Here is a 25,530-nt window from a genome sequence, read left to right on the forward strand (position 1 = left end):
GGGGTCAACTCTACTTGTATTCTATGCCATGATCCATATGAAACTCGAAACCATCTTTTTTCACCTGCCTATATTCGAAAGAGATTTGGGCAAGCCTCGTGACTAAACTTCTTACAATTAAATTCTCGATTGATTGGGGGACACTTCTAAATTTGCTCACGGACAAGACTTTGAGAAAAGACGTAGTATATTTGTTGAGATATATTTTTCAAGGTTCAATTCATTCGATCTGAAAGGTACGAAACAATCGTAGGCATGGGAAACCTCCGATAAACAAGTTCGAAATAGATTACTCTCCATCCAAGCTCAAGACAATGGCATATATGCAGGTTGTATGGCATTATCGTTTGCAACAAGATAAGTGTGAGAATTTTGTAGATGTTTTGTCAGCAAATTAAACAAACGATGGTCTTGATGTAAAAAAAAAATTCAAATAAATTTTACATTTTATTCAGAAAAAAAAACTTATCACATATTTGTGTTACTTTTTGACTTTTAGATCATAAAGGATTTAACGAGTGCATCCTTAGTATTTCAAGAATAGGATCATATGGTTCCAGTAACCTATTCAAAGAAAACTGTTGTTCAGTCATAAGATTAGCGAATGTGATAGATTACCCATTTATCAAAAGAAATAAAACAAATAACCCAATATTGTAGTAGTCTTAGGCTCTGTTTGGGAGTTAGTCGCTGTAGCAGCGACTGTTTTTCATAAACTTACTTTTAGATCTTCTTTATCTTTTCTTCATCTCCTCTACTTTCTATAAATAGCTGACTTTAGTATTCACCGCACACTGCACAAAAAAAAAATGGAAGATTTACCTGGATCCTGGATTGCAAGTTCTTGGAGGTTAACCATTGCGAGATTGGAAGTTGTTGATGTCGGAGTGGAGAAGACGAGCCGAAGTTGATATCGGAGTCAAAGAAGACGAGCCGAATTTTTAAGGTTTGCGATTTTACTGTAACATTTCATGACTTTTTTTTTTTTTTTTTTTTCAACCAAACATTAATCAAATTAAAAAATAACTCCAAGATTGGTTGCCCAAACCGGAGGAAAAGAGTTTACAAAGGAAATTTCAGAGGAAAGCAATCATGAAGAACGGGCTAGACAATCTGCCCTTACATTGAGCTCTCTAGAGATCCTGATCAGAGAGAACGAGGAAAAGCATGGTCTGAGCACAAGAAACTCCTCTAACAGGTTCGAAAAAGATGGCCAATCGTCAGGCGTCTGCACCATCGCCACCAATTCTGCACAGTCTGTCTCAAAGCTTTGACATCCAACTCCAGCCGCCAAGAGTGACTCCATAGCCCAAATCAAGGCTTGTAGCTCTGCATGTAAGGATGTAGGACCGCATCTCTGACTCCGTGCTCCCAAAAGGAGAGTCGCATCATCATCACTACAACACCACCATCCTAGACCCTGCATAGCATCTGACCCTTTCCAAGAACCATCAATCTGACATCGAGGAAACGCTCCCCTATCCTCCACCAGAGGCGTAGTATGCAAATACCTATCCGAATAGGATTTTGCTTCTTCCCATAGTAATTTATCATTATTCGCCTGGTGTAGAATTTCCGTCGGCTCGGCCTGTAACCCCTGAAAAACTTTTTTATTCCTATCTTTCCATAATGTCCAAAGTATCCAAGGAAGACGATTAGCTACATCCGAATCCCCCGACTGAGAGGCTGCCCGCCAAAAAATAAAGTCTAAATTTGCATAAATTGAAGCAAATGGAAAGCCATCGGGGACTAACGAAACTAGGGACAACCCCCAAACATCGAGCGAGCGAGGGCACTCAAAGAGAGCATGATTGATAGTTTCTGGTGCAGCCCCACACCGTTTGCAGAGTGTATCACACCGGATACCCCTATACGCAAGTCGTTCGAGCACTGGGAGGGTGCCCGACGCAATCTGCCAGAAAAAATGTTGGACCTTTGGGGGAACATCCAGCTTCCACACCTGGGCCCTGAGGGCCATACATGTTGGTCCGTATTCGACTTCCGTCATTAGTTCTCTGGCTAATCTATAACCTGATTTAACCGTATACTTCCCTGACTTGGTAAAATGCCATACTAACCGATCCCGTTGCTGGACCTTACTGACCGACATACGCCGAATAATCGGTATATCCCCCGGATCCAGAAACTCTTCTAGAGTAGGCAAGTGCCAATCCTTCGTGACAGGATTAATTAAGTGGTTCACCATCAAGCTCGGTAACCAGAGTCGTCCCCGACCATTGGCAGGACGTGGTCTAATATCCGGAATCCATGGATCTCTCCAAACCGAAATAGAACTACCCGAACCTACCGCCCATCGCGCTCCATATTCCACTAAATCTTTCGTTGAAAAAATACTCCTCCAGGCAAAGGAGGGATTAGAAGGTTTTTTGGCCATAAGCGGGTGTTTATTGCTAAAATATCGGCCTTTCAAAACCCTCGCCATTAATGACGTCGGGTGTTGAATTAAACGCCAATACTGTTTTGCTAACATAGCATCATTAAATTGTTCCAAGGCTCTGAAACCTAGACCCCCATCACACTTATCCTTACATAGTTTATCCCAGGCCACCCAATGTAAACCATGAGCCTTATCGTTGGATTTCCACCAAAAAGTGGAAATAGCACTCGTTAATTTAGATGTCAACTCTTGCGGCAATTTGTAGCAGGACATCACATGCGTGGGAAGTGCCAAAGCCACCGATTTAATCATAATCTCCTTACCACCTTTTGATAAAAGCTTTGCATTCCAACCATTGACACGATCATCCAATCGATCCTTGACATATCCAAAAACCTTATTTTTTGAACCCTGGAGGCTTTCAGGAATGCCCAAATAAGATCCCATACCTCCCTCTTTGGTAATACCAATAACTGACTTCAACTGATCCCTTATCTCAGTAGGAACCTTCTTGCCAAACATTATAGATGATTTCTCTAAATTAACCTCTTGTCCTGAGGCTTTGCCGTAATTCCTGATAATTTCCATGACCGTCTGACATTCTGTCGCCTCTGCTTTACAGAAGAAAAGACTGTCATCAGCAAACAACAAATGCGAAATGGTAGGACTATCCCGGGCGATTGTGATACCCGTTACCTTTTTCTCCCGTTCTGCCTTTTTGATATTCGCTATCAGAACCTCTGTACAGAGTATAAACAAGTACGGTGACAACGGGTCCCCCTGACGAAGACCCCGCTGTGGTTTAATAAAACCCCGGGGTTGACCATTAAGAAGAACTTGATACGACACCGAAGATACACACCACATGATCCAGGAGATCCAATTCCGATCAAACCCTAACTTAACCATGACCGCCTCTAAAAAAGCCCATTCTACACGGTCATAAGCCTTACTCATATCCGTTTTGAAAGCCAGAAATTCCGACTTGCACCTATTATTAGTATTTAACCCATGAAACATCTCCTGCGCAACCAATATATTATCCGTTATTAAACGACCCGAAACAAAAGCCGACTGAGTTTCGGAAACCAAAGATGGGAGAAACCGCTTAAGCCGAAAACACAGGATCTTAGAAATAATTTTATAGCTCACATTACAAAGACTTATCGGCCTAAACTCCGCCATCCGCTGCGGACGATCAACTTTAGGAATAAGACAAATATTCGTCTCATTTAAACACGGGTCAAAACGTCCTGAACGGAAAAACTCTCTGACTAGAGCCACTAAATCCCCTTTTAAGGAAGACCAGAATCGTTGAAAAAACAAGGCCGTCATACCATCAGGTCCTGGTGTCTTCTCCGGGTGCATAGCAAACAGAGCTTTCCGAACTTCGGCTTCAGAAATATCCCGAATTAGATCTCTATTCATAGTATCCGATATTAAAGGGGTAACCTCCTGTAACATCTCTGACACACCTTGAGCATCTGAATTCCTAAAAAGGTCCTCAAAATATTTTGTAGCAATATTCTCCATACCTGAAGCCGATTCATTCCATACATTATCTGTATCAAAAAGACCAATGATCCTATTTCTTACCCGACGCTGTTTAGTAGAAGCTTGGAAAAATTTTGTATTCTTATCCCCAACCCTTAACCAGAACTTCCTACTCTTTTGTTGCCAATATAACTCCTCATCCCGATATGCTTCTTTTAATTTCCTCTCTATACCTCGAATTTCCTCCTGAGAAATTGAATCATCCATTTTCGCCTCCTGTAACGCCGCCTTTAAGGACGAAATGAGTCTTGGGCCAGAAAAAATATTATTCTTTCTCCACCAAGAGATCGAATTCCTGCAATTCTTTATTTTATCCACAAAGCCCGTAGGCCGGAAATTTATAGTACGATTCCAACCTGACTCAACTGCCCCGGATAATCCATCCTTCCCCAACCAGCGTTTGTCAAAACGGAATTGCCGATTCCGTTTTATATGTGTCTTCAGACAAGTTGCCAAAATTGGAAAATGATCAAAACCAATCATATCCAAATAGTCTACCTTGGAATTCGGGAAAAAACCTTGCCAGTCCTCATTACCCAAAGCACGATCTAACCGGCACCGAACAACCTGGTTATTGCACTGATTACCCCTCCATGATAAATGCTCACCATAACAAGGAAACTCTAACATCCCACAATGTCGGATCATGGAATTAAAAGGCACAAAAGAAGAGGCTGGACGCAAAGCACCTCCCTTTTTCTCATGATTACCACTCAATTCATTGAAATCACCAATCATAAACCACGGATCAACACGGAAAGACCCGATATCCGATAATTTATCCCATACTTTTACTCGATTTTGGGGGACCGCATCCCCATAAATAAAAGACATATAAACTAATTGTTGGCCAAAGAAAGCTTGTACATCTATAATGCGATCACAATCATAAAGAACTGAGAGTTTTATTTCATCTTTGTAAAATAATGCTAAACCACCACTTGTCCCGCAGGGTTCAACAGTATACAAATTATTAAAACCAAACTTATTCTGAAACTTTTGCAAATAAGAAAAACATTTCTTAGTTTCTGATAAAAATAAAATGTCTGGTCGATGTTGCTTCCATAAATCACCCAAATACTTCTCTGTCAGATCAACCCCAATGCCCTGACAGTTCCAACTCAGGATCTTCACGTGTGCGCCGGTGGTTTCGGGAGAGCCACCGTCCCTTTCTTGACTTGACGACTACCATCCGCTGGTTTACCTCTCAAGGGAATATCTTGCCTCCCCTGACTCTTCTGTTTTTTTCCTGCACCTGCAGGTTTAGATAACGCCTTAGCCAATAACCGTTTCCCCGGAGAAGCCAAAGTCCTAACAACATTTTTAGCAACTATTCCTGAACCACTAACACCCTTTCTAACATTAGGCCTATTAAGTCTCACCCTATGTATTACCGGATCCACTAGCTTAACATCAGCCAAAGCGTTATTAACAAGACCCAAAACCGAATCCGGCAAGACTAAAACAGGAGGTTTACCTTGTGAATCACCAGTCATATCCGACTGTGAATCCGTACCCTGCTCGGTGAGAGTGTCGTCCTCCTTACCCAACTCAGTATCAGGTATAACCGCATCATCACCTTCGGGATATTCTCCCTCCTCCAACAAGTCATCATTCTCCTCCATAAAGCCAGTCTCCTCTCCCTCCTTGACCAATCCGGTGAGAGTCTCTTCCGGAGCAACCGTAACAGCCTGAGAAGTGGAACCTCTCCCAACCGCATCCTCTTCCTCTTGGGATCTCTTTGCAACAGCATTCTGTTTCACCGCGCTCCCCTGTTTGACCTTATACAACGGTTTTGGCCACACAGGTCCCATACCCTTTCGATTCAGATTGAAGGAAGGAACCTGTCCCTCTAACTCACCACTTAGCATCTGCGAACCTCTCTGTCCACCAGAGCCACTAGACTCCACAGCTGTAAACTGTTTTTTCTGTCCCCACGTTGAACCTTGGAACCTTTCTTGATATCGGGAACCATAAGCACCCCCATCTCCGTGCATACCCTCGTGACCCTGGAAATCCAAAGCCCTCTTAACATGCTTCCTTGGTTTCTCCCAACCACCTTCACTTTTGAATCCCCCTTGCTTACCCTGAAGATGATGTTTCGGAACAAACCGTTTATCCACTTGCTGTTCCGCGACCTGCTCCCCCGCTCCCTTCTTCAATTCTGGGCACTCACGCACATCATGAGTTAGACGAGAACAATGCTCACAAAAACCTGTCAGCTTCTCATACTCAAGGGAGACAATAACCTCATCTCCAAACTCAAAGGGAACAACCATCTTGAAAAGGAGAGGATTAAAGCCATTAACAGTCACACAGAAACTTCCAGTCTCCTCATCAATCTCCCTGAGAATACCCACCTTCTTACCTATTGCTCTCAAAGTCGCTTCTTCCCAAAGATGCATGGGAATACCCGTTACCTTAACCCAAAAGTTGATTGCGGAGGGATAAGTAGATGATATGATAGGCTCCCATTTCACCAACGCGAGCATCCACCCATCAAAATGGTATGGACCGTTCATCAGCACCGCCTGCAGTTCCTCTTCAGCCTCAAAATTAAACTGAAATAAGCCCTGACCCAAGTCTGCTCCTACCACCTTGTCCTCCAGCTTCCAAATCTTCGGTAGATTAGCCACCAAAGACTCCATTTGCTGAACACTTGGATTCATCAAACGCCCAATAAGAGTCAGTGAGAATTGTTGTATTCTCTGAGCCAAAACCGAATTAGCGATCCTCACTGTCTCCGTACGGACCAACGGAGCTTTGCCTTTGTTGAGTGCTAACTGAGACATGATAGACCACCAACGACACAACCAAAACTCCTTGAGGTCTGAAAAACACGACACCGCAAGACACAATTCTCTCAGAAAATCAGACAAATCGCCCACTGAAGAAAGAATGATCCAGCAGTTATAAAACCACCCTATCAAACTGAGCTCGCGGATAAATACCACTTGAACAAAACACCCATTGTCAAGGGATAGACAAAATCTGTCCGAAATTGATATCTCAGAGAACATCACAAAACATTCCAGAATCACCAATACAAGATCGTAACGAGATACCCATCTGACAAACCAAGGAAAGAGAATTGATCTCATACCATAATTAACATACCAATGAATCCTCCCGATAGTATATTCAGGTGGAGCCTCAATCAACATGATATGAAAATCTCGACAATGTATAACAAGCAAAATCAATCGCCATGCAATCCGGAAGCAAATCCTATCGCACTCGCAATCAACCCGAATCGAATCAACCTCAATAAAACCAACCCGATACAAATCCTCAATCCACCCGTACCGTATCGAATCCTCAATCAGCCCGATAAGATTCGATCCAACTCGATCCCCACCATAGAGAAAGAGATCCCGTAAGTCCCGAGTGAACCCAAACCAAATCGAAGACAGATTTCCGATCCATCTCCGAGATCCAAACGTAACCAGAGCACACGAAAGACCAATCTTCCGCCTCTCAACAGCACTGAACCAAAGCATATCAAACCCTAGATCGAATCGCCATAACTGTCGCCCCCCACTTAAGCCTTGTAGTAGACTATTTATAGTAGACTATTTTCTTTTTTTAGGCCTTGTGGGCTCATTTATTTTTATTTTTGCATATTAAACTCTTTACTTAGCACCAAACCTTAATGACCATCTTAACTTGTAATAACAAAATATTGTTTGTTGTTCTGTAAAAATTATGGTTTCTGTATAAACAACAAACATAATATGAAAAAAAATATATAAAAATATATATATATATATATTATTTTGTTAAAGAGCACATGTAGTACAATCATGAAAAGACATAGTCTAACAGAATTGTGTCTATATAGGAAATATGCAGAAATATACATAAATTTAAGACTACTACATGTTAATAATGAGAAAGCAACGTATTCTATTACTTTGTCTCTAGGTAACAAATTGCGGATTTCTCATTGGGTGGTAACAGAAAATGAACCGATTGGATAACTACATTCAGTATGTACATATTGGTGAATACCCCAAAGTATTACAGAAATTAATGAGTAAGTGAATATTAGTTGAACAAATTAAAAGATATTGAGCAAGTGAAATATTTAATGTCATGCAAATTAAGCGACATTGATAAAGCAAAAACCGTGGACTTTGAATTTTCTTTAAACTATTGACATTTATATTCCAGACAGAAGAAAGAAAAATCAGTAATTAAATAAGAGTAACTTGTAAATACACGTGATATGTTTAATAATTTTTATTATTTCGATTAATATTATAGAGGAGTACTAAACATATTTTTATATATAAAATTATATATTTTATTAAGTTGCTAAATTTTTTTTGTCAACAATAACATGTTTTTTTTTTGGTCAAACGTCAACTTATTATACATATTTGAATTGACATTAGTGACGCAACCATACATCGTATATCCATCACATTAGCGCCACCTTAGTAATAACTTCAATTATAGTCTGACAATGTAGGACTGAAAACCATTATTGCGAATGTTAGCACAAAGTTTATAAAGTTTTTTGGTCTACTGTACTTTTAACCTTAAATGAACGTTAAAATATCTACGGCCTTTCACGGTTTCACCACCCGACCCACCGACATGTCTTTGGTTTTAGGTTTTTGAGTTATATAGAATTGACATTCGAAAATGTAAACTGAAATAAACTGGAAGTTAAACAAAGGCGCACACAAGGTAATATACCCACTACAAGAAAACAGGCAATTTACGACTACGATTGGCGACTAAACTCGTAGTCGCCAAATTTAGTGACTATATACCGACTGTTTAACTACTACTTTACAACTGCTAAAACTTAGTCGTAAATTAGTCGTTTTTTACCGACTGAAATGAATAGTTGGTTCAGTAGTCGTTAATTAGCGACTATTTTACGACTGAAAGACAAGAAAGTAATTTTGTCAGCAAACAGTAGCTAAATTGGCGACTACATGGTGACTACTGCGGCGAGTCGTTAATTTGGCTACTAACATACGACTAAATTAGTTAGTCGGATATTTGGCGACTACTAAGCGACTATTGAGGTGAGTCGCAAACATGTCGACCAAAAAGAAACACGTTTTTTTCGTTTGTGGGGTTGGTAAGCTTTGTTTTGTTGCGACTGTTAGTTTGAGTCACATCAGAGTCGTTTTACAGTCGTTTTTCAGTCGCCAAATTTCTCTATATATACCACACCTTCCTTTCTTATTTCATTCACACCACAAGCAAGAGCATTAGCAAGAAAGAAATCGAGAGTAACAAAAAAAATTTTGAGAGTGAGAAAAAAAATAGAGTGAGAAAAAAAAAACAAGAGTGAGAAAAAAAATCAAAAGAGAAAAAAAAAACAAGAGTGAGAGATCTTTAATAATGGCGGGAAGTTCTAATTATAGTCATTTTCGGGAGTGGATGTATAAGAGGCTTGATGAAGTGACGGGAAATTTCACGGAAGAGTTCAGCACCGGGGTAGAGGAGTTCATGGCTTTTGCAAATAGTCAGCGTTTAGCACAAAATAATGGTGGTAAGTTTCACTGCCCTTGTGATAAGTGCAAAAACGGTAGGCGTCTTCCAGGGGGTACAATTTGGAATCATATTTTTTGCTATGGGTTTATGCCAGATTATTATGTTTGGTATAAACATGGGGAAGAAATTAATATGGGCATAGGAACGAGTTATGTAGATCCGACGTTTGTAAGTGGGAATGAAGAAGTGGGTAATGTGGTAGGAGATAGATATGTGGATATGGTGAATGATGTATTTCGTTATAACATAAGTTTAGATGATAATTATCATCAAGATAATTATCATCAAGATAATTATCATCAAGATGGTAGTTATCAGAATGTCGAGGAACCGGTACTTAACCATTCCAAGAAATTCTACGACTTGTTAGAAGGTGCAAAAAATCCATTATATGATGGTTGCCATGAAGGTCACTCACAATTATCCCTAGCTGCTAGAGTCATGCAAAATAAGGCAGATTATAATATGAGTGAAAAGTTAGTGGATTCGGTTTGTGAAATATTGACTGATTATTTACCAGAAGGAAACCAAGCTACTGGTTCACATTATGAGACCGAAAAATTGATGCGCAATTTAGGCCTCCCATATCATACAATTGATGTTTGTATTAACAATTGTATGATATATTGGAAAGATGACGAAAAGGAAGATAAATGTCTGTTTTGTGGTGCACAAAGATGGAAGCCTCGGGAGGGCCGACGTAGAACCAAAGTACCATATAGTCGTATGTGGTATCTTCCTATTGCTGATAGATTGAAGAGAATGTATCAAAGCCACAAGACTGCAGCAGCAATGAGATGGCATGCCGAGCACCAAACAAAGGAGGGAGAAATGAATCATCCTTCTGATGCAGCGGAGTGGAGGTATTTTCAAGAACAACATCCCCGTTTTGCCGAAGAACCCCGTAACGTGTATCTTGGATTATGTACCGATGGGTTCAATCCATTTGGGATGTCTCGAAATCATTCTCTATGGCCTGTGATCTTGACGCCATATAATCTACCCCCTGGTATGTGCATGAATACCGAGTATTTGTTTCTTACAATCTTGAATTCTGGGCCAAATCATCCGCGAGCTAGTCTTGATATATTTCTCCAACCTCTTATTGAGGAGTTAAAAGAGTTGTGGTCTACTGGAGTTGATGCGTACGATGTGTCCTTGAGTCAAAATTTTAATCTAAAAGCAGCGCTGATGTGGACGATCAGCGATTTCCCGGCATATGGCATGTTATCTGGATGGACAACACATGGTAAGTTGTCTTGTCCAGTTTGCATGGACGATACAAAGTCTTTTTATCTACCTAATGGAAGGAAGACATGTTGGTTTGATTGTCACCGGAGATTTCTTCCCCATGGTCATCCTCTTAGGCGGAATAAAAAAGACTTCTTAAAAGGTAAAGACGCTATGAGAGAGTATCCACCTGAGTCTTTGACCGGTGAGCAAATTTACTCTGAGCGATTGAGTGGTGTGAATCCACCAAAAACGAAGGACGTCGGTGGAAATGGTCATGAAAAGAAGATGCCGGGATATGGGAAGCAACACAACTGGCACAAAGAAAGCATATTGTGGCAGCTGCCATACTGGAGGGACCTCAATCTACGACATAATATTGACGTGATGCATACAGAGAAGAATTTTTTGGACAACATCATGTATACTCTTATGTGTGTGAAGGGTAAATCAAAAGATACCATCATGTCAAGATTGGATTTAGTGAAGTTCTGTTCTCGGCCACACTTACATCTTGATAGTAGGGGTAAAGCACCTTTCCCGGCATATGCATTGACAGACGAAGCCAGAACAAGCTTATTGGAATGTGTGAAACACTCAATTAAATTCCCAGATGGTTATTCGTCAGACTTAGCTAATTGTGTTGATATGGAAAATGGAAAGTTTTCAGGCATGAAGAGCCATGATTGCCATGTTTTTATGGAACGGTTACTTCCATTTATTTTTGCAGAACTGCTTCACAAGAATGTCCACCTTGCTTTATCAGGTACTCGTTAATTAATAAATCAAAATTTTATTTGTTTATTAAGTACTTATATAATTCTTAATGTGATATTGAAGTTTGAATATATCTTGTAGGGGTTGGAGCATTTTTTCGGGACTTATGTTCTAGGACTTTGCATACAAGTCGCCTTCAAATTCTAAAACAGAATATAGTTCTCATCCTATGCAACTTGGAAAAGATCTTTCCACCATCCTTTTTTGATGTGATGGAGCACCTGCCTATACATCTCCCTTACGAAGCTGAATTAGGAGGTCCTGTCCAATATAGGTGGATGTATCCTTTTGAAAGATTTTTTAAAAAATTGAAAGGAAAAGCAAAGAACAAAAGGTATGCAGCAGGATCAATTGTTGAATCATATATCAATGACGAGATTGCATACTTCTCAGAGCACTATTTTGCCGAGAACATACAAACAAAATCAAGGTAAATGATCAAGATTTGAATTTATTGTGTGAATATATATATTTAATTTTCAATCATTTGGTCAGGTTAACAAGATTTGATGAAGGTGAAAACCCTGTATATCATGTGCCTGGAGTGCCTTCTATATTTACTCACGTTGGCCGTCCAAGTGGGGAAATGCATGAAACATGGCTCTCAAGCCGAGACTATCAATGCGCCCACGCATATGTTTTAAGAAATTGTGACTATTTCAAGCCAATTGAGAGGTATATATATAATTAAGTAGGGATCACTCAAATTATATATAATTTGCTATGATCTCTCATATATTTTTGTTTGTCTTGTATACATAGTATGTTCGAGGATTTTCTTTCAGCAAAATATCCAGGACTTCCCGAGAAGGAACTCTCCGCCAAAAGAGCAGACGAATATCATTTATGGGTTAAAGAATATGTGTGTGACATTAATATTCTATATATAAATACTTATTACCTCAATCCGTTAATGGACCTGATTATAGACTTCTTAAACAAGCCCAGCCTTATAAAAAAATTAGTCTTTACAAATACCAACCACTTAGAGACTGATAGGCGACTAATTTGAAGCTTATTGGGTTAATTAAACACGAAGTCCATTAACGGCCCATCACACACGACCTAACCCTAATCGTTAACCTAATCTCTATTCATTCTAACATTTCTTCTTCTTTGTGTTCGTCGCCGTTTTCTCTCTACATCGAAACCCTAATCTTTGCCGTTCTTCCCCGTAAATCGCCGTTTTCTCTCTAACGACGAAGATGCCTCTAGTCAAGAAGCCTGGACGCAAGAGAAATGTTGCCCCCAACGCTTCTCTCAGACCCGGTGGCTCTAATCCATCATCTAAGGTGAGAAGACTCAATCCTCTACCGAGTCAATACAACTTCACTCCGGCGGCTGAAAATCCTACGCCTCCGACGCCTCAAGAACAAGTCCGCGTTTCTCCCCAGATATCGACATCCGCGGCACCGCAAGTCAGAAACTATCCACCACCGCAAATCCTTTTTCAAAGCTCCGTGAATCGAGTTGGTGTAGAGCATCCATCTCGGTCATCAACCGAAGTGATGAACAATCCACCGGTTCAATCGAATCCGTTGGAAGATTCTGCGAGATCTCCAAATGCAGCCTCTCACGCTCAAAGTCATCCTTCTTCTCAAGGTCACAACTTCGCAGAGTCAGATCCAGTCTTGCCGGAACTCCAGGAGGACACGTTGAGGGCTCTAAACGCGATACTTATGGTGCCGGACCGTCATACGTTCACCACCGTCCTCTCTCCGGAACCGAAGCCTAACACGACTTGGTATGTCTACGTTTTCATAATTTTACAACCGTGTTCTAGTTAGTTGGTTGATTTTTGTTGTCTTGTTGTAGTAAGTACTCTTAGGGATTCATGTCTGTTATTGGTTGGTTGATTTTTGTTGTCTGATTGGTTTAACTAACCGTGTTCTAGTTAGTTGTGAAACAAATTCTGAAACAACTGTGTTCTAGTTTGTAAATTAGTTAGACTTACAACCGTGTTTCAGTATTTCATGTCTGTTATTGGTTGGCTTCAGATTGTAGTAAACGAGTGAATGTGTTTAATGTCTGTTTTAGTGTGTAGTAAACGATTTTAACTAACTGTTATGTGACTTGATTCTTTTGTTATGTCTGTCAAAGAACTGACTTGATTCTTTTGTTATTTGAGGTTTACTCGTGATCCAAAATCAGCACTGGTTCGGAAGATTACTAGAGTTTTTACAAACAAATTTGATGGTCCATTCTACAATTGGTCATGTGTGCCTCCGGATAGACGAGAAAGATACTTCCTTGAGTTTGCGGTATAGTTTTATGTTCTGAGTTTCATTCATAGATAGGTTTTGATTAAGTTGTTGTTCACTAATGTAATTTTATTTTCCTTTTTTCATAGAAAACACACACTTGGGATCCTTTAATAACAGGAACAGTGCAACAGTATTTCTATGACATATGCCAACGACGGATGAAAAACATGGTTAGCGACGTTAGGACTAGTCGAGTGCAACCTAAATGGATCGAGGGTGACCTGTGGAAAGTAATGGTTGCTCAGTGGGAGACTGAAGAAGCACAAGAAAGGAGTCGAATCTATTCCAAAGCTCGCATGTCAGACCGTAATGGTCTCGGTCCTCACATGCACTTATCTGGGCCAACATCTTATCAACAAGTCAAACAAGGCTTGGTGAGTAACTTTGTTTTTTTTTCTTACACCTTTGCAACTTAAACTTATATCTTAACCCTTTTCTTTGTTTTTGTAACATTCCAGGAAGAAAAACTTGGGAGACCAGTGAGTCTCGGTGAGGTTTTCAAAGAAACTCATACAAAGCCAGATGGTACATATGTGGATCGCAAGGCTGAGAAGATCTTTACAACTTATGAGAAAAACTTACAAGCTAAGCTATCTGAGATTGAGTCAGATCCTTCACAAGTTCATGAGCTCACAGCAGAAGATTATACTGCCATCTTTCTTCAGGTAAAGTTACATTTCTCACAATCTATATTTAAAGAATCTTTAACTTTCATATTCTCTATTTACAGTTTCACCTTTTTTTTTTCTCAGTCCACCGAGAAGGATTCACGAGGTAATATTTTTGGGCTCGGTAGCCTCAAGGATCATCTTCAGGGTCTTCTCAATGGCAGCAGCTATCATCAACAAGGACAGTCATCATCGTTTGTAGCATTGCAAGAGCAAATGAAGGAAGCTCAAAGGATCATTGAAGAACAAGTTGCTTATGCGACAAAACGTGATGCTGAGTTTGCTGCTCGTGAAGCAGAACATTCCAAAGTTGTGGCTGAGCAACAGAAGAAGATAGATCGCTTGGAAAAGTTCATGCAGAAACTTGATCCGGCCTTTCTCGAGTTCCATGAGTCTGAATCAAGTGATGCACCCATCGACCCTCCTACATAAAGTGCATCTCCTCCTTAGGTTAATTCTTAGGCTACTTATCTCTCTCTATTTCTTACTCTAATGAACTTGACAATTTGGGATGATGTGTTCTTCCTTATCACTTAAGAGAATCATAGTGTTAGGTTCTCTCTTTTGGTTGTGACAAAAATATGGTTCTCTCTTTTTGTAATGGCTTATGTGGTGTACTAATTACAATTATGGTTAACTTTTGGTAATTAAAAATGCAAATTTTAAGGCTTGCTTTGATTATAAATTTGAGTTATAAGCAAAACAAAAAAAAAAAAGATTCTGGTTTTTAATCCCTATAGTCTTCAAATAGTCATTAAATCTAGATTAACATAGTCGCAACACAGTCGTCAAATAGTCGTCTCGTAGTAGCCAAGTAGTCGCTACATTTGACGACTATATCACAACTATTCTCAAACTAATCTCCTTCACATCGCATTAATCGTTAAACTGTCAGCAAATAGTCGTAAATGTTTACTGACTACTTTACGACTATCTGTACACAACGACTGTTCACATTTTAATTAATCGTAACTTAGTCACAAAACAGTCGTAAACGTTTACGACTACCTTACGACTACTTTTACGACTACGTGGATTAGTCGTAACGTAGTCGCTATTTACCGACTAAATTACGACTGAATTTCCTACCGACTAACGTTTTACGACAACAGTGATTAGTCGTAATTTATGAAATAGCGACTACGAAACGACTACAAATGCAGTCGTAAATGGCCTGTTTTCTTGTAGTGACCTGAGCTTACGACGTGGCGATAAAGTTATGTTACGTCAACGTACGTGACAAAACTCGGTTATGAATTTGTTTGGTAAAAAGAAAAAATTTATTGCCTAATTTGAGTAGGTTGACGGCCAGATTATAACTGTAAGTCTGTATTCTGTAACATAATTGAGATGAGACCGTCATTGGAGAGTTTTTCTTTTTAGATCCGAATATATATGTCTTTAAAATAATACTAGTACATTTTAATTTAACTGAATGACATGTTTTTAATATATATATATATAGTAACATTGTGTTAAAGAATGAGGAACCAATAGATGAAATCTAGGATATCCCCCAAGGAATAGAGTTTGTTTTCTTTCATAGTTTTATCTTAAGTAAAATAAACTTTATGTTATGCTTTTATCTGAAGCACAATCATGTTTTCTTAACAAGTATTGTTTATATATATGATGTTTCGATAAATAAAACATATCTGATAGTTCTAATTTGTTTCTAGGTATTCAAACTCAGGCACGATGACTTGATGAGTCTCTATATGGGTCGTCGGGGGAAAAGACAAAAGAAAAAGAAAAGAGAGTCCCCATATGGCATGAAAGCAACATTAGAAATGAAGACACAAGTCGATCGTGTCTTCACTAGAGTCATTCTAATAAAGTAAAGAAGTTGTATTCATAAATAGAGAATAAATATCAATTGATGTTTACGGCCCTCACGGATGTTTGAGAGACAAAGAGTGGGGCTCAAATATCTTAATTACAATAATCGTGAACTCAATTTATTAGATCATCGAAGAAAAGTCGATTTACAAAACAAAGGGAAATTTCAAAAATGAAAGCTCTATATAAATAGTTAGTTGGACACGAACCACAGTAAGATCAGAGACTACCTCAGTCTCTATCTATCTCTCTTCTACATTGTCCATGTCTGCTAAGAAGAGAGAAACTAAGAACCCTAAATTTTAAATCAGCTTATATATATCAAGTATTTTTTTTTTAAAAATGGTACACTCGAGGAAGTTCCGAGGTGTCCGCCAGCGACAATGGGGTTCTTGGGTCTCTGAGATTCGCCATCCTCTTTTGTAAGTGTAGACTCTGTATATACACATATAATTTCATGTTTAGGTCTACATATTACAATGTTTTTTTTTTACATATGAAGCTACAATGTTTAGTATTTTATCAAAATTTATTTGTAATTAATTAAATGCAAATAAACGCTATAAAAGACACGTTAAAATAATCTATTTCAGACTCGATTCATGTGTAAATAATATTATATGCATATGTTAAGGAGTGAAGTGTATTTACATGTGGGTGTGAGAAATTAATCAGGAAGAGAAGAGTATGGCTTGGAACATTCGAAACGGCAGAAGCGGCTGCGAGAGCTTACGACCAAGCGGCTCTTCTAATGAACGGTCAGAACGCCAAGACCAATTTCCCTGTCGTAAAATCAGAGGAAGGCTCCGATCACGTTAAAGACGTTAACTCTCAGTTAATGTCGCCAAAGTCGTTATCTGAGCTATTGAACGCTAAGCTAAGGAAGAGCTGCAAAGACCTAACGCCGTCGCTGACATGTCTCCGTCTAGACACGGACAGTTCCCACATAGGAGTTTGGCAGAAACGGGCCGGGTCGAAAACGAGTCCGACTTGGGTCATGCGTCTCGAACTTGGGAACAGAGCCAACGAAAGTGCGGGGGTTGACTTGGGGTTGAAGAAACAAAACGTCGAGAAAGAAGAAGAAGAAGAGGCTATTAGTGACGAGGATCAATTAGCTATGGAGATGATCGAGGAGTTGCTGAACTGGAGTTGACTTTAACTTTGACTTCTGAAAGTCTGAAAAAAAAAGAATTAAGGTTTTTCATTATTTTCCGGATTTTAATATTCTTTAAAAGTTTATAGTGTGATCTATTTATCGATTATACATGTAAGAAATTGTCAAAAATACACGTAAAAAATGTAATATATATACAGACTTGTATTTTTTTTTCTGTACTTTTTTGTTATAAAGTATACATGCTTGTTGTGCTGATTGATTGATATAAAAGATTGTTGGATTTGGGTAATCTATTAATATACGTACTTTGTTTTTATGTATTCACCGGCCTACTCATCAACACAAAGCTAAAATAGCAAAAAAAAATAAAACAGAAAAAAAAGCACAAAGGCTTTGTTCACCATCACAGGAAAGTTAAATGTACAGAGGGAGATGGATTTGCTCTTGCCCTTCTAATGTAGTTGTTTTACTTGTGAATACGTGACCGAGATAAGTTTATCTCCGAGTCGTTCTGAATCATTGATACGACAATCCACTGAGTTTTTTTTTCTTCAAACCACATTATTAAGTATGGAACCCTCCTTGGTCAAAATTCGTAAGTGTTAACCTATTTCTGATACTAATGAATAGCTATAGAAGTTTCAATTAAAGAACAGACATGCTTACGAATTTGATTTTGACATTTCATAGAGAACAATTTTGAAAATGAATCTCAACAAATTAGTCAATAACCAACTCGGAGACCTTACTGACTTGCTCTCTCACGTCAAGACTAAATCTTGAGATCGTAAAATGTCATCATCTCTAGTACAAAAAAACAGGGCAGATCTAAACAGTACGGACTGGAGAGTAACATGATCTCTTTCTGAGTACAAACGGTCTAAACATATAGAAAAGAAAAAATGGTCCTCCCAAAAGAGCAGGGATAGTCGAGAACCTCCATGTGACCCCTTGGCCGTATGATGAAGAGGTGCTCCTGAGAGACGAAGCCTACTTTAAGACGGCACTGCATAAAGAAGAAGAAACAACGTCAATGTCAAAAACCCAGACAAATCGAACTTAGGAATAATTGGTAAAAAGATTTCACACTTACTGTATGTGGAGGTATCAATCTGCTCAGGGAGTTCCTTTATATCAACCTCAAACCTCTCTTGTACCTGTCCACGTTCAAAAATGCTACATTACTAAAATGCCCAAATCAATATCGAGTAGAATATGGATGGACAAGATCAAACTCCTAACCTGCTTAAGAACACCAGAATCTGAATCCGATGCAACAAATGTGATAGCTAGACCTTTTGTTCCAAATCTACCAGCTCTCCCAACCTACATATACACAGTGAAACACAGTTACGTTAAGAGAGCCCTTTCAGTGTGATCAATGACCAAAATTTCAGGATTCAATAAATACGAATAGTTACCCTGTGAAGATATGTATCTGCAGAATCTGGCATGTCATAGTTGATAACAATATTGACACGCTCAATGTCAATGCCTCTCCCTACCAAATCAGTCGCCACAAGGATCCTCTTGTGCCCTTCCTTGAAGCTTTTGTAGCGAGTCAACCTACACACCACATCATATTAGCCTTCAAAGTTGGTTTCCATGAGAGCTTTAAAAGCAATTAGGAACCATTCACAATAATGTACGAACCTCTCTTCTTGAGACATGCCAGAGTGGATGCAAATTGAGGGGAAATTGCATTCTACCAGCAACTTGTTTAGCTCCGCAGCTCTGCTCACGCTCTTCACAAATATGACAACTTGGTTGAAGTCCAACGCATCAAGAAGGTCATTCAGCTTGCGGTTTTTCTCCATCTCGCTCAATTTGATGTAGTGCTGTTACAGCAAGGCAGAAAATAGTTAATGAATTAAGTATGAAGCATCAACTGAAATGAATAATCAAAAGACCTCAAACTAATTAAAGTACCTGGACAAGTCCATGAAGAGTCAGCTTGGCTTCATCATCAACATATATTTCCATTGGCTGTAAGGAACAGATATCAGAGTAAATGGTATTAGCAAGCTTTCTTCAGGCAGTTACTTCCACTACAAAAATGAGGATGGATGAAGAAGAACCCCTGAACTGAAATCCTCGTCCATCAGGTTCTCTTCATTGATGTGAGTTTTGCTATAAACCATCAAATATTGGTCGGAACATAAAGGCCCATACGAGCAAGATGTATTATTGGGACACCACAACACCCATACCCAAAACCAACCCAGCATTGTCCGAATTGCAAAGAAATTGAAACTGAAGGTAATGATGAAAGAAGATCCTGTTGTGCAAACTGCAAAGGTCACTGAACCACACCAAAGCTATAGAATCTCACACCCCGTTCTCGACCCCTATGAACTACCCAAAGCATTATTGGATTAAGACCCATCCAAGGATCAGCTGCAGCTTTTCTAGCGCAGAAGCTGCTCAAATAATGCCATGATCTCCCAAAGAAGGCTAAAGATAATTCAAAACTAGAAGACTTGCAAAGCGAGAGAGAATTGGCCATGGAACATTACATCTTGCATAAATTTCTTGCAGACTGGGCGTATCTCTTTGCTGAGGGTTGCTGAGAACATCATTACTTGTTTGTCGTGAGGAGTCATCTTGAAAATCTCCTGCACATCCCTCCGCATGTCTGATAAAAAAAAGCTAATTGTTAAAACATACAATTATTCAGGGATACGAAGATGTGTAAAAGGCTGTAAGAAATCCGCATACCAAGTGACTCAAGCATTTTATCACACTCGTCAAGAATAAAATGCCTCACATTCTTCAAAGAGAGATCTTTGTCCCTGGCAAGTGCAAGCACACGACCAGGCGTACCAACAACAATATGAGGACATTCATTCTTCAACAAGTCTTTGTGAATCTTAATGTTGACTCCACCATAGAACACCGAAACCTTTGTATCAGGCAGATAGGTACTGAATCGCACGAACTCATTGCAGATCTGCAAGTAATTTTCAGCGTCAAGGCATAATAAGCAATAAACAACTTGGGGGGCAGAAGACAAAACAATAAGAGCAAAGAGCCTGATTATAAAAAAAAGGTCATACCTGGTAAGCCAACTCTCTTGTATGGCACAAGACAAGTGCAGAAACTTGTCCAGGAGAAGGTTCAATCTGTTGAAGAGTAGACAGAACAAACACAGCAGTCTTCCCCATACCAGATTTTGCTTGGCAAATAACATCCATGCCCAAGATAGCTTGAGGGATACATTCATGTTGAACTGGTGGAGAACCAAAGAAAATTGCACCGAAGGAACCGTTTAGAAGTAGAATATAACCTCCATATCTTTATAATTGATGTCTTTACGACATGCTAAGCTCAGTCCAAATTCAATAGATTGAAATAGCGTTTATTACCTGGAAAAAAAAGTAATCATTCAAACGTTAATAGACAAAGAAAACAAAACCAATTATAAATGAAAAAAAAAAAGCATCTGAACTCATAATCACCACAACTTTAATTAGACTTAGGTAGATGATAAGCACATGACCAAGATAAAGTACAAATATTTTAAACCAAATATATCTTCTCAATACTAGGCTAAGTACATAAAAAGTAAATGAATAAGGACAACAAGGACAACAACTACATATCTTATGCGAAAGTAATTTATCTAGATTTATACCATTAAGCAAGGCAATGGTAAGGAACGACTCAAAACAGGGTGAGAATATAATTGTAATTACCTTCAGATGGATGTTCAAATCCTGAGTCAACAATAGCTCGGAGAAGCTCCGGTTTTAAGAGAAAGTCTCTGAATCCAGAACTGTGTATTCCCACGTAACCTCTGGCACAAAGAGAAAAAAACACATGAGTATCTTATACGAGATTCCACTAATTCTAGCACCCAAGAACTTAGAAATTGCAAATCTTAAAAGTTAAGCGGCAAATCAAACCCTAACTGCTAGTAACCTAAGAAACCCCCCAAAAAAAAAAAACAGATCGGGGAAAACATAAAACTCACTTTTTCACGGCTTCGCCGTTAACTTTGTTTCCAGAATCTGGAAACTTCTCGTCTTCTTCTTCATAGTCCAAGAGCTCCTCCTCGTAGGCTTCGTTGTCTTTAGCGTCTCCCATACTTCGCAAATTCTACAAACTGCGCAAAAATTTGGGGTAAGATACCAAATCCAACACAGAAACCTAAGATTTGTATAACTCTATACAATAAGGTTCTCGAACTATAAGCAGTCTAAGCTATGATGATGAACTTGGAGCGAAGATTTTACCTAAGAGATGAGCAGAGCTGGTTGGATCTGGAAATCGGATTTAGGGTTTCGAAATCTCTGATTGAAGAAAATTAAATTATCTACGCCGCGTTGGTGTACGCAAATATATATATAGGGAGACTAGATAGGGTTGAGAATGGGCTTTACTTTAATGGGCCTACGAATCGGCCTTATTCCAGTCAACTTGACTAAGAAGAAGTCGGTCAGTTTGGTCTGGAGGATAAGAAATTAAGAACACGTGCTAACGACTAAACCATAGATTTAAACCGAACTGTTTTTTACTGTTTGGTGGGCGAGGCTTTATTGTTTCCTGTGATTGTAAACCCATTAGGGAAAGTAGGCCCATTGAAACAAAGCCCAGTTTAGCAACCCTATCCAGTCTTCTTCACTACATATGTCTTTGACTCGAGCGAAGCGCAGATATTTTCTACTTGCTCTCGCAATCAGAGATTTCGAAACCCTAATCCGATTTCGCGATCTAACGAGCTCTGCTCAGTTCTCAGGTATCTTCTCGCTCTCAATCCATCAGATTCCATTGATTATTAGCAAATTCACTCGCTTAGGGTTCCATTTTGCGTTGAATTGCGAACTTTTTCTGATATTTCTCTTTTGTTTGTAGAACTTGTGAAGTATGGGAGACGCTAGAGACAACGAAGCCTACGAGGAGGAGCTTTTGGATTACGAGGAAGAAGACGAGAAGGTCCTAGATTCTGGAAGTAAAGTTAACGGCGAAGCCGTGAAAAAGTGAGTTTTTATGTTTTCCTAGATCTGTTATTTTTGAGACAGTGGATGTTTAATTTTGATGTTGTTCTGAGATTACTGCTTGTTAGATGTGAAGGTTTCATTAGTCGTTTGCCTTAGAGAGTAGCAGTTTCATATTGATTTTAGAAATCTGATATTGTTTTTCTTCTTTGGGTCAGAGGGTACGTGGGAATACACAGTTCTGGATTCAGAGACTTCCTTTTGAAACCGGAGCTTCTCCGAGCTATTGTTGACTCAGGTTTTGAACATCCATCCGAAGGCAAGTACTTTTCACTCTTCCTCTTGTTACTGAGCCTACACAAATTTTCTTCCTTTGCGTGTTTTACTTTTTAGTCTACTGTTGTTTATCGAAATTGTATCACTAATTCGCCAATTTAAAACAAAGATGTGTATATTAACATTTTTGTGATTACTCTTTCCAGGTAATAAACGCTATTTCAATCTTTTGATTTGGAGTGAGCTTAACATGAGCTAAATCCACCAATTAAAAAGATATGGAGGTATTCATCTACTTATAAAGGGTTTCTTCGGTGCAATTTTCTTTGGTTCTCCACCAGTGCAACATGAATGTATCCCTCAAGCTATTTTGGGCATGGATGTTATCTGTCAAGCAAAATCTGGTATGGGAAAGACTGCTGTGTTTGTCCTTTCGACTCTGCAACAGATCGAACCATCTCCTGGCCAGGTTTCTGCACTTGTCTTGTGCCATACAAGAGAGTTGGCTTACCAGGTATTCCACTATGTTTTCTTTACTCGGGCCTTGGCTAATAATTGTTATGTTGTCTGTCCCAAAGTTTTCACATACTTATAATATCTTGATGCTGAAACTACTTGCAGATCTGCAATGAGTTCGTGCGATTCAGTACCTATCTTCCTGATACAAAGGTGTCGGTGTTCTATGGTGGAGTCAACATCAAAATTCATAAAGACTTGCTGAAGAATGAATGTCCTCACATTGTTGTTGGTACACCTGGTAGGGTGCTTGCACTCGCCAGGGACAAAGATCTCTCTTTGAAGAATGTGAGGCATTTTATTCTTGACGAGTGTGATAAAATGCTCGAGTCACTTGGTATGCTGATTTCTGACATTCTATGTATAAATTAATTTACCTATCTTCGTATCCCTGAATAATTGTATGTTTTAACACTTTTTGCTCTTCTTTATCAGACATGCGGAGGGATGTGCAGGAGATTTTTAAGATGACTCCTCACGATAAGCAAGTAATGATGTTCTCAGCTACGCTCAGCAAAGAGATACGCCCAGTCTGCAAGAAATTTATGCAAGATGTAATGTCCTACAGCCAATACTACATCGGTTTGCAAGTCCTGTAATCTTGAATTATTTTTAGCCTTCTCTGGGCGATAGTAGGTTTATTTTGAGTACCTTCTGCCCTGGGAAACCTGCCATAAATACCTGGATGCAGGGTCTCAATCGAATAATACATTGGGTAGTTTTAGGGTTTGGAGAATTAGGTGACTCTGTATGCAGTCTAGATTGTGGTTTAGTGATGTCTTTGCTCAGTGGGATCTACTATCATCACGGTGCTTTTCCTTTTCTACATATCTGCAATGCTAACAGTGCTGGGTGGGTTATGAGTCGGGCGTTGTGAGTCCTCAAGGTTTCATCCTGCTCAATTATATTGGCTTTAATGTTCGGAGCAAATTTGATGTTTCATTGCAAAATTCACATCTTTCAAGAGGAAACCTGATGGACGAGGATCTCAGTTCAGGGGTTCTTCATCCGTCTTCATTTTTGTAGTGGAAGTCATTGCCTGAGGAAAGCTTGCTAATACCATTTACTCTGATATCTGTTCCTTTCAGCCAATGGAAATATATGTTGATGATGAAGCCAAGTTGACTCTTCATGGACTTGTCCAGGTACTTTAACTAGTTTGAGGTCCTTTGATTATTCATTTTAGTTGATGCTTCATACTTAATTCATTAACTATTTTCTGTCTTACTGTAATAGCACTACATCAAACTGAGCGACATGGAGAAAAACCGCAAGCTGAATGACCTTCTTGATGCGTTGGACTTCAACCAAGTTGTCATATTTGTGAAGAGCGTGAGCAGAGCTGCGGAGCTGAACAAGTTGCTGGTAGAATGCAATTTCCCCTCAATATGCATCCACTCTGGCATGTCTCAAGAAGAGAGGTTTGTACATTATTATGAATGGTTCCTAATTGCTTTTAAAGCCCTCATGGAAACCAACTTTGAAGGCTAATATGATGTGATGTGTGTAGGTTGACTCGCTACAAAAGTTTCAAGGAAGGGCACAAGAGGATCCTTGTGGCGACTGACTTGGTAGGAAGAGGCATTGACATTGAGCGTGTGAACATTGTTATCAACTACGACATGCCAGATTCTGCTGATACATATCTTCACAGGGTAAGTATTGTATTTATAGAATCCTGGAATTTATTAATTGATTAATCATCTCATTGAAAGGGATTTTGAAACGTTACTGTTTTGCACTGTCTCGTATAGGTTGGGAGAGCTGGTAGATTTGGAACCAAGGGGCTTGCTATCACATTTGTTGCATCTTCCTCGGATTCGGAGGTTCTTAATCAGGTATGCAGTTTATCGTTGTCATATTTCCATTGGAAACTCTTCTTAATATTGAGTTGGGCAATTTAGTAATGTAGCAATTTTGAATGTGGACAGGTGCAAGATAGGTTTGAGGTTGATATAAAGGAACTCCCTGAGCAGATTGATACCTCCACATACAGTAAGTGTGAAATCTTTTTACAACTTATGCATAAGTTTGGTTCTCTCTGGTTTTGATATTAATGTTGTTTCTTCTTATTCTTTGATCAGTGCCGTCATAAACAAGTAGCATCTTCTCTCAGGAAGAACCTCTTCAGATTTCAACCTTGTAGGGGTCATGGAGGTTCACAGCTATATCTCACTCCGTTTGCTGCTGTTGTAGTCTTTTCTATTGAGGACAAGTCTTTCCTTATATTTAGACCGTTTGTAACTCTTTAAAAATGAGATTCAGCTACTCTCCAAAGCACACAGTTCAGAGCTGTCCTGTTTATTGTACAAGAGATTTGTTATGTTTTAAATCTCAGGGTTTAGTGTTGACTTGGTTATTGGTTGTTCCTTTAGTTAAAATTGCAAAGGGTTAATCATTGAATGTTGCTAGGAATCCTCAACGTTAATTTTGTACT

General features: G+C 39.2%; 6 protein-coding genes across 10 annotated transcripts; 4 read left to right on the top strand and 2 right to left on the bottom strand.

The window, feature by feature from the left end:
• Window positions 1-4,838: 4,838 nt before the first annotated feature.
• LOC104769333 (uncharacterized) lies at window positions 4,839-7,266 on the bottom strand. Its single transcript, XM_010493528.3, has 2 exons — window positions 5,430-7,266; window positions 4,839-5,207 (listed from the first exon to the last, which is right to left on the bottom strand). The coding sequence occupies exons 1-2, from the start codon at window positions 7,114-7,116 to the stop codon at window positions 5,083-5,085; spliced, it is 1,812 nt and encodes a 603-aa protein (XP_010491830.2). The 5' UTR covers window positions 7,117-7,266; the 3' UTR covers window positions 4,839-5,082.
• Window positions 7,267-9,020: 1,754 nt separating this feature from the next.
• LOC104784773 (uncharacterized) lies at window positions 9,021-11,910 on the top strand. Its single transcript, XM_087504406.1, has 2 exons — window positions 9,021-11,465; window positions 11,558-11,910. The coding sequence occupies exons 1-2, from the start codon at window positions 9,317-9,319 to the stop codon at window positions 11,908-11,910; spliced, it is 2,502 nt and encodes an 833-aa protein (XP_087360532.1). The 5' UTR covers window positions 9,021-9,316.
• A 771-nt stretch (window positions 11,911-12,681) lies between these two features.
• Window positions 12,682-15,077, top strand: LOC104769334 (uncharacterized). Its single transcript, XM_087505816.1, has 5 exons — window positions 12,682-13,220; window positions 13,605-13,737; window positions 13,827-14,114; window positions 14,199-14,405; window positions 14,493-15,077. The coding sequence occupies exons 1-5, from the start codon at window positions 12,682-12,684 to the stop codon at window positions 14,838-14,840; spliced, it is 1,515 nt and encodes a 504-aa protein (XP_087361942.1). The 3' UTR covers window positions 14,841-15,077.
• A 1,299-nt stretch (window positions 15,078-16,376) lies between these two features.
• LOC104769335 (ethylene-responsive transcription factor SHINE 2) lies at window positions 16,377-17,653 on the top strand. Its single transcript, XM_010493531.3, has 2 exons — window positions 16,377-16,669; window positions 16,923-17,653. The coding sequence occupies exons 1-2, from the start codon at window positions 16,590-16,592 to the stop codon at window positions 17,398-17,400; spliced, it is 558 nt and encodes a 185-aa protein (XP_010491833.1). The 5' UTR covers window positions 16,377-16,589; the 3' UTR covers window positions 17,401-17,653.
• A 370-nt stretch (window positions 17,654-18,023) lies between these two features.
• Window positions 18,024-21,785, bottom strand: LOC104769336 (DEAD-box ATP-dependent RNA helicase 15). 4 transcript variants are annotated; one of them, XR_015592936.1, is made up of 12 exons: window positions 21,600-21,688; window positions 21,338-21,469; window positions 21,060-21,160; window positions 20,421-20,593; window positions 20,083-20,314; window positions 19,451-19,999; window positions 19,294-19,350; window positions 19,018-19,202; window positions 18,786-18,930; window positions 18,607-18,690; window positions 18,458-18,521; window positions 18,024-18,370 (listed from the first exon to the last, which is right to left on the bottom strand). XR_015592936.1 is itself a non-coding variant. In XM_019242489.2 (12 exons), the coding sequence occupies exons 2-12, from the start codon at window positions 21,448-21,450 to the stop codon at window positions 18,360-18,362; spliced, it is 1,284 nt and encodes a 427-aa protein (XP_019098034.1). In that variant the 5' UTR covers window positions 21,451-21,469; window positions 21,600-21,785; the 3' UTR covers window positions 18,024-18,359. The 4 variants fall into 4 exon arrangements, 3 of the variants coding, with proteins under 3 accessions (XP_019098034.1, XP_019098035.1, XP_087361264.1); XM_019242489.2 differs by having other exon boundaries at window positions 19,881-19,999; window positions 21,600-21,785; XM_019242490.2 differs by having other exon boundaries at window positions 19,881-19,999; window positions 20,421-20,729; window positions 21,600-21,683.
• A 103-nt stretch (window positions 21,786-21,888) lies between these two features.
• On the top strand, window positions 21,889-25,452 carry LOC104769337 (DEAD-box ATP-dependent RNA helicase 15). 2 transcript variants are annotated; one of them, XM_010493532.2, is made up of 12 exons: window positions 21,889-22,102; window positions 22,219-22,343; window positions 22,520-22,620; window positions 22,919-23,091; window positions 23,199-23,430; window positions 23,529-23,647; window positions 24,182-24,238; window positions 24,330-24,514; window positions 24,604-24,748; window positions 24,848-24,931; window positions 25,025-25,088; window positions 25,178-25,452. In XM_010493532.2, the coding sequence occupies exons 2-12, from the start codon at window positions 22,231-22,233 to the stop codon at window positions 25,186-25,188; spliced, it is 1,284 nt and encodes a 427-aa protein (XP_010491834.1). In that variant the 5' UTR covers window positions 21,889-22,102; window positions 22,219-22,230; the 3' UTR covers window positions 25,189-25,452. The 2 variants fall into 2 exon arrangements, with proteins under 2 accessions (XP_010491834.1, XP_087361266.1); XM_087505140.1 differs by having other exon boundaries at window positions 22,002-22,102; window positions 22,784-23,091.
• Window positions 25,453-25,530: the final 78 nt, after the last annotated feature.

This window comes from Camelina sativa, chromosome 20 (genome assembly GCF_030686135.1).
Source record: "Camelina sativa cultivar CO46 ecotype springtype chromosome 20, ASM3068613v1".
NCBI classification, from domain to species: domain Eukaryota; kingdom Viridiplantae; phylum Streptophyta; class Magnoliopsida; order Brassicales; family Brassicaceae; genus Camelina; species Camelina sativa.

Coding starts and splice junctions, on each gene's coding strand:
- LOC104769337 (XM_010493532.2), top strand. CDS start 22,231: ATGGGAGACGCTAGAGACAACGAAGCCTACGAGGAGGAGCTTTTGGAT. Junction 23,431..23,528: donor TAAAATGCTCGAGTCACTTG/GTATGCTGATTT, acceptor CTTCTTTATCAG/ACATGCGGAGGGATGTGCAG. Junction 24,515..24,603: donor GGCATGTCTCAAGAAGAGAG/GTTTGTACATTA, acceptor TGATGTGTGTAG/GTTGACTCGCTACAAAAGTT.
- LOC104769336 (XM_019242489.2), bottom strand. CDS start 21,450: ATGGGAGACGCTAAAGACAACGAAGCCTACGAGGAGGAGCTCTTGGAC. Junction 21,161..21,337: donor AACGGCGAAGCCGTGAAAAA/GTGAGTTTTATG, acceptor TCTTTGTGCCAG/AGGTTACGTGGGAATACACA. Junction 20,315..20,420: donor CAAGAGAGTTGGCTTACCAG/GTATGACCTTTT, acceptor AATTACTTGCAG/ATCTGCAATGAGTTCGTGCG.
- LOC104769333 (XM_010493528.3), bottom strand. CDS start 7,116: ATGTTGATTGAGGCTCCACCTGAATATACTATCGGGAGGATTCATTGG. Junction 5,208..5,429: donor TATGACTGGTGATTCACAAG/GTAAACCTCCTG, acceptor CTAAACCTGCAG/GTGCAGGAAAAAAACAGAAG.
- LOC104769335 (XM_010493531.3), top strand. CDS start 16,590: ATGGTACACTCGAGGAAGTTCCGAGGTGTCCGCCAGCGACAATGGGGT. Junction 16,670..16,922: donor GAGATTCGCCATCCTCTTTT/GTAAGTGTAGAC, acceptor GAAATTAATCAG/GAAGAGAAGAGTATGGCTTG.
- LOC104784773 (XM_087504406.1), top strand. CDS start 9,317: ATGGCGGGAAGTTCTAATTATAGTCATTTTCGGGAGTGGATGTATAAG. Junction 11,466..11,557: donor TGTCCACCTTGCTTTATCAG/GTACTCGTTAAT, acceptor TATATCTTGTAG/GGGTTGGAGCATTTTTTCGG.
- LOC104769334 (XM_087505816.1), top strand. CDS start 12,682: ATGCCTCTAGTCAAGAAGCCTGGACGCAAGAGAAATGTTGCCCCCAAC. Junction 13,738..13,826: donor GATACTTCCTTGAGTTTGCG/GTATAGTTTTAT, acceptor CTTTTTTCATAG/AAAACACACACTTGGGATCC. Junction 14,115..14,198: donor AACAAGTCAAACAAGGCTTG/GTGAGTAACTTT, acceptor GTAACATTCCAG/GAAGAAAAACTTGGGAGACC.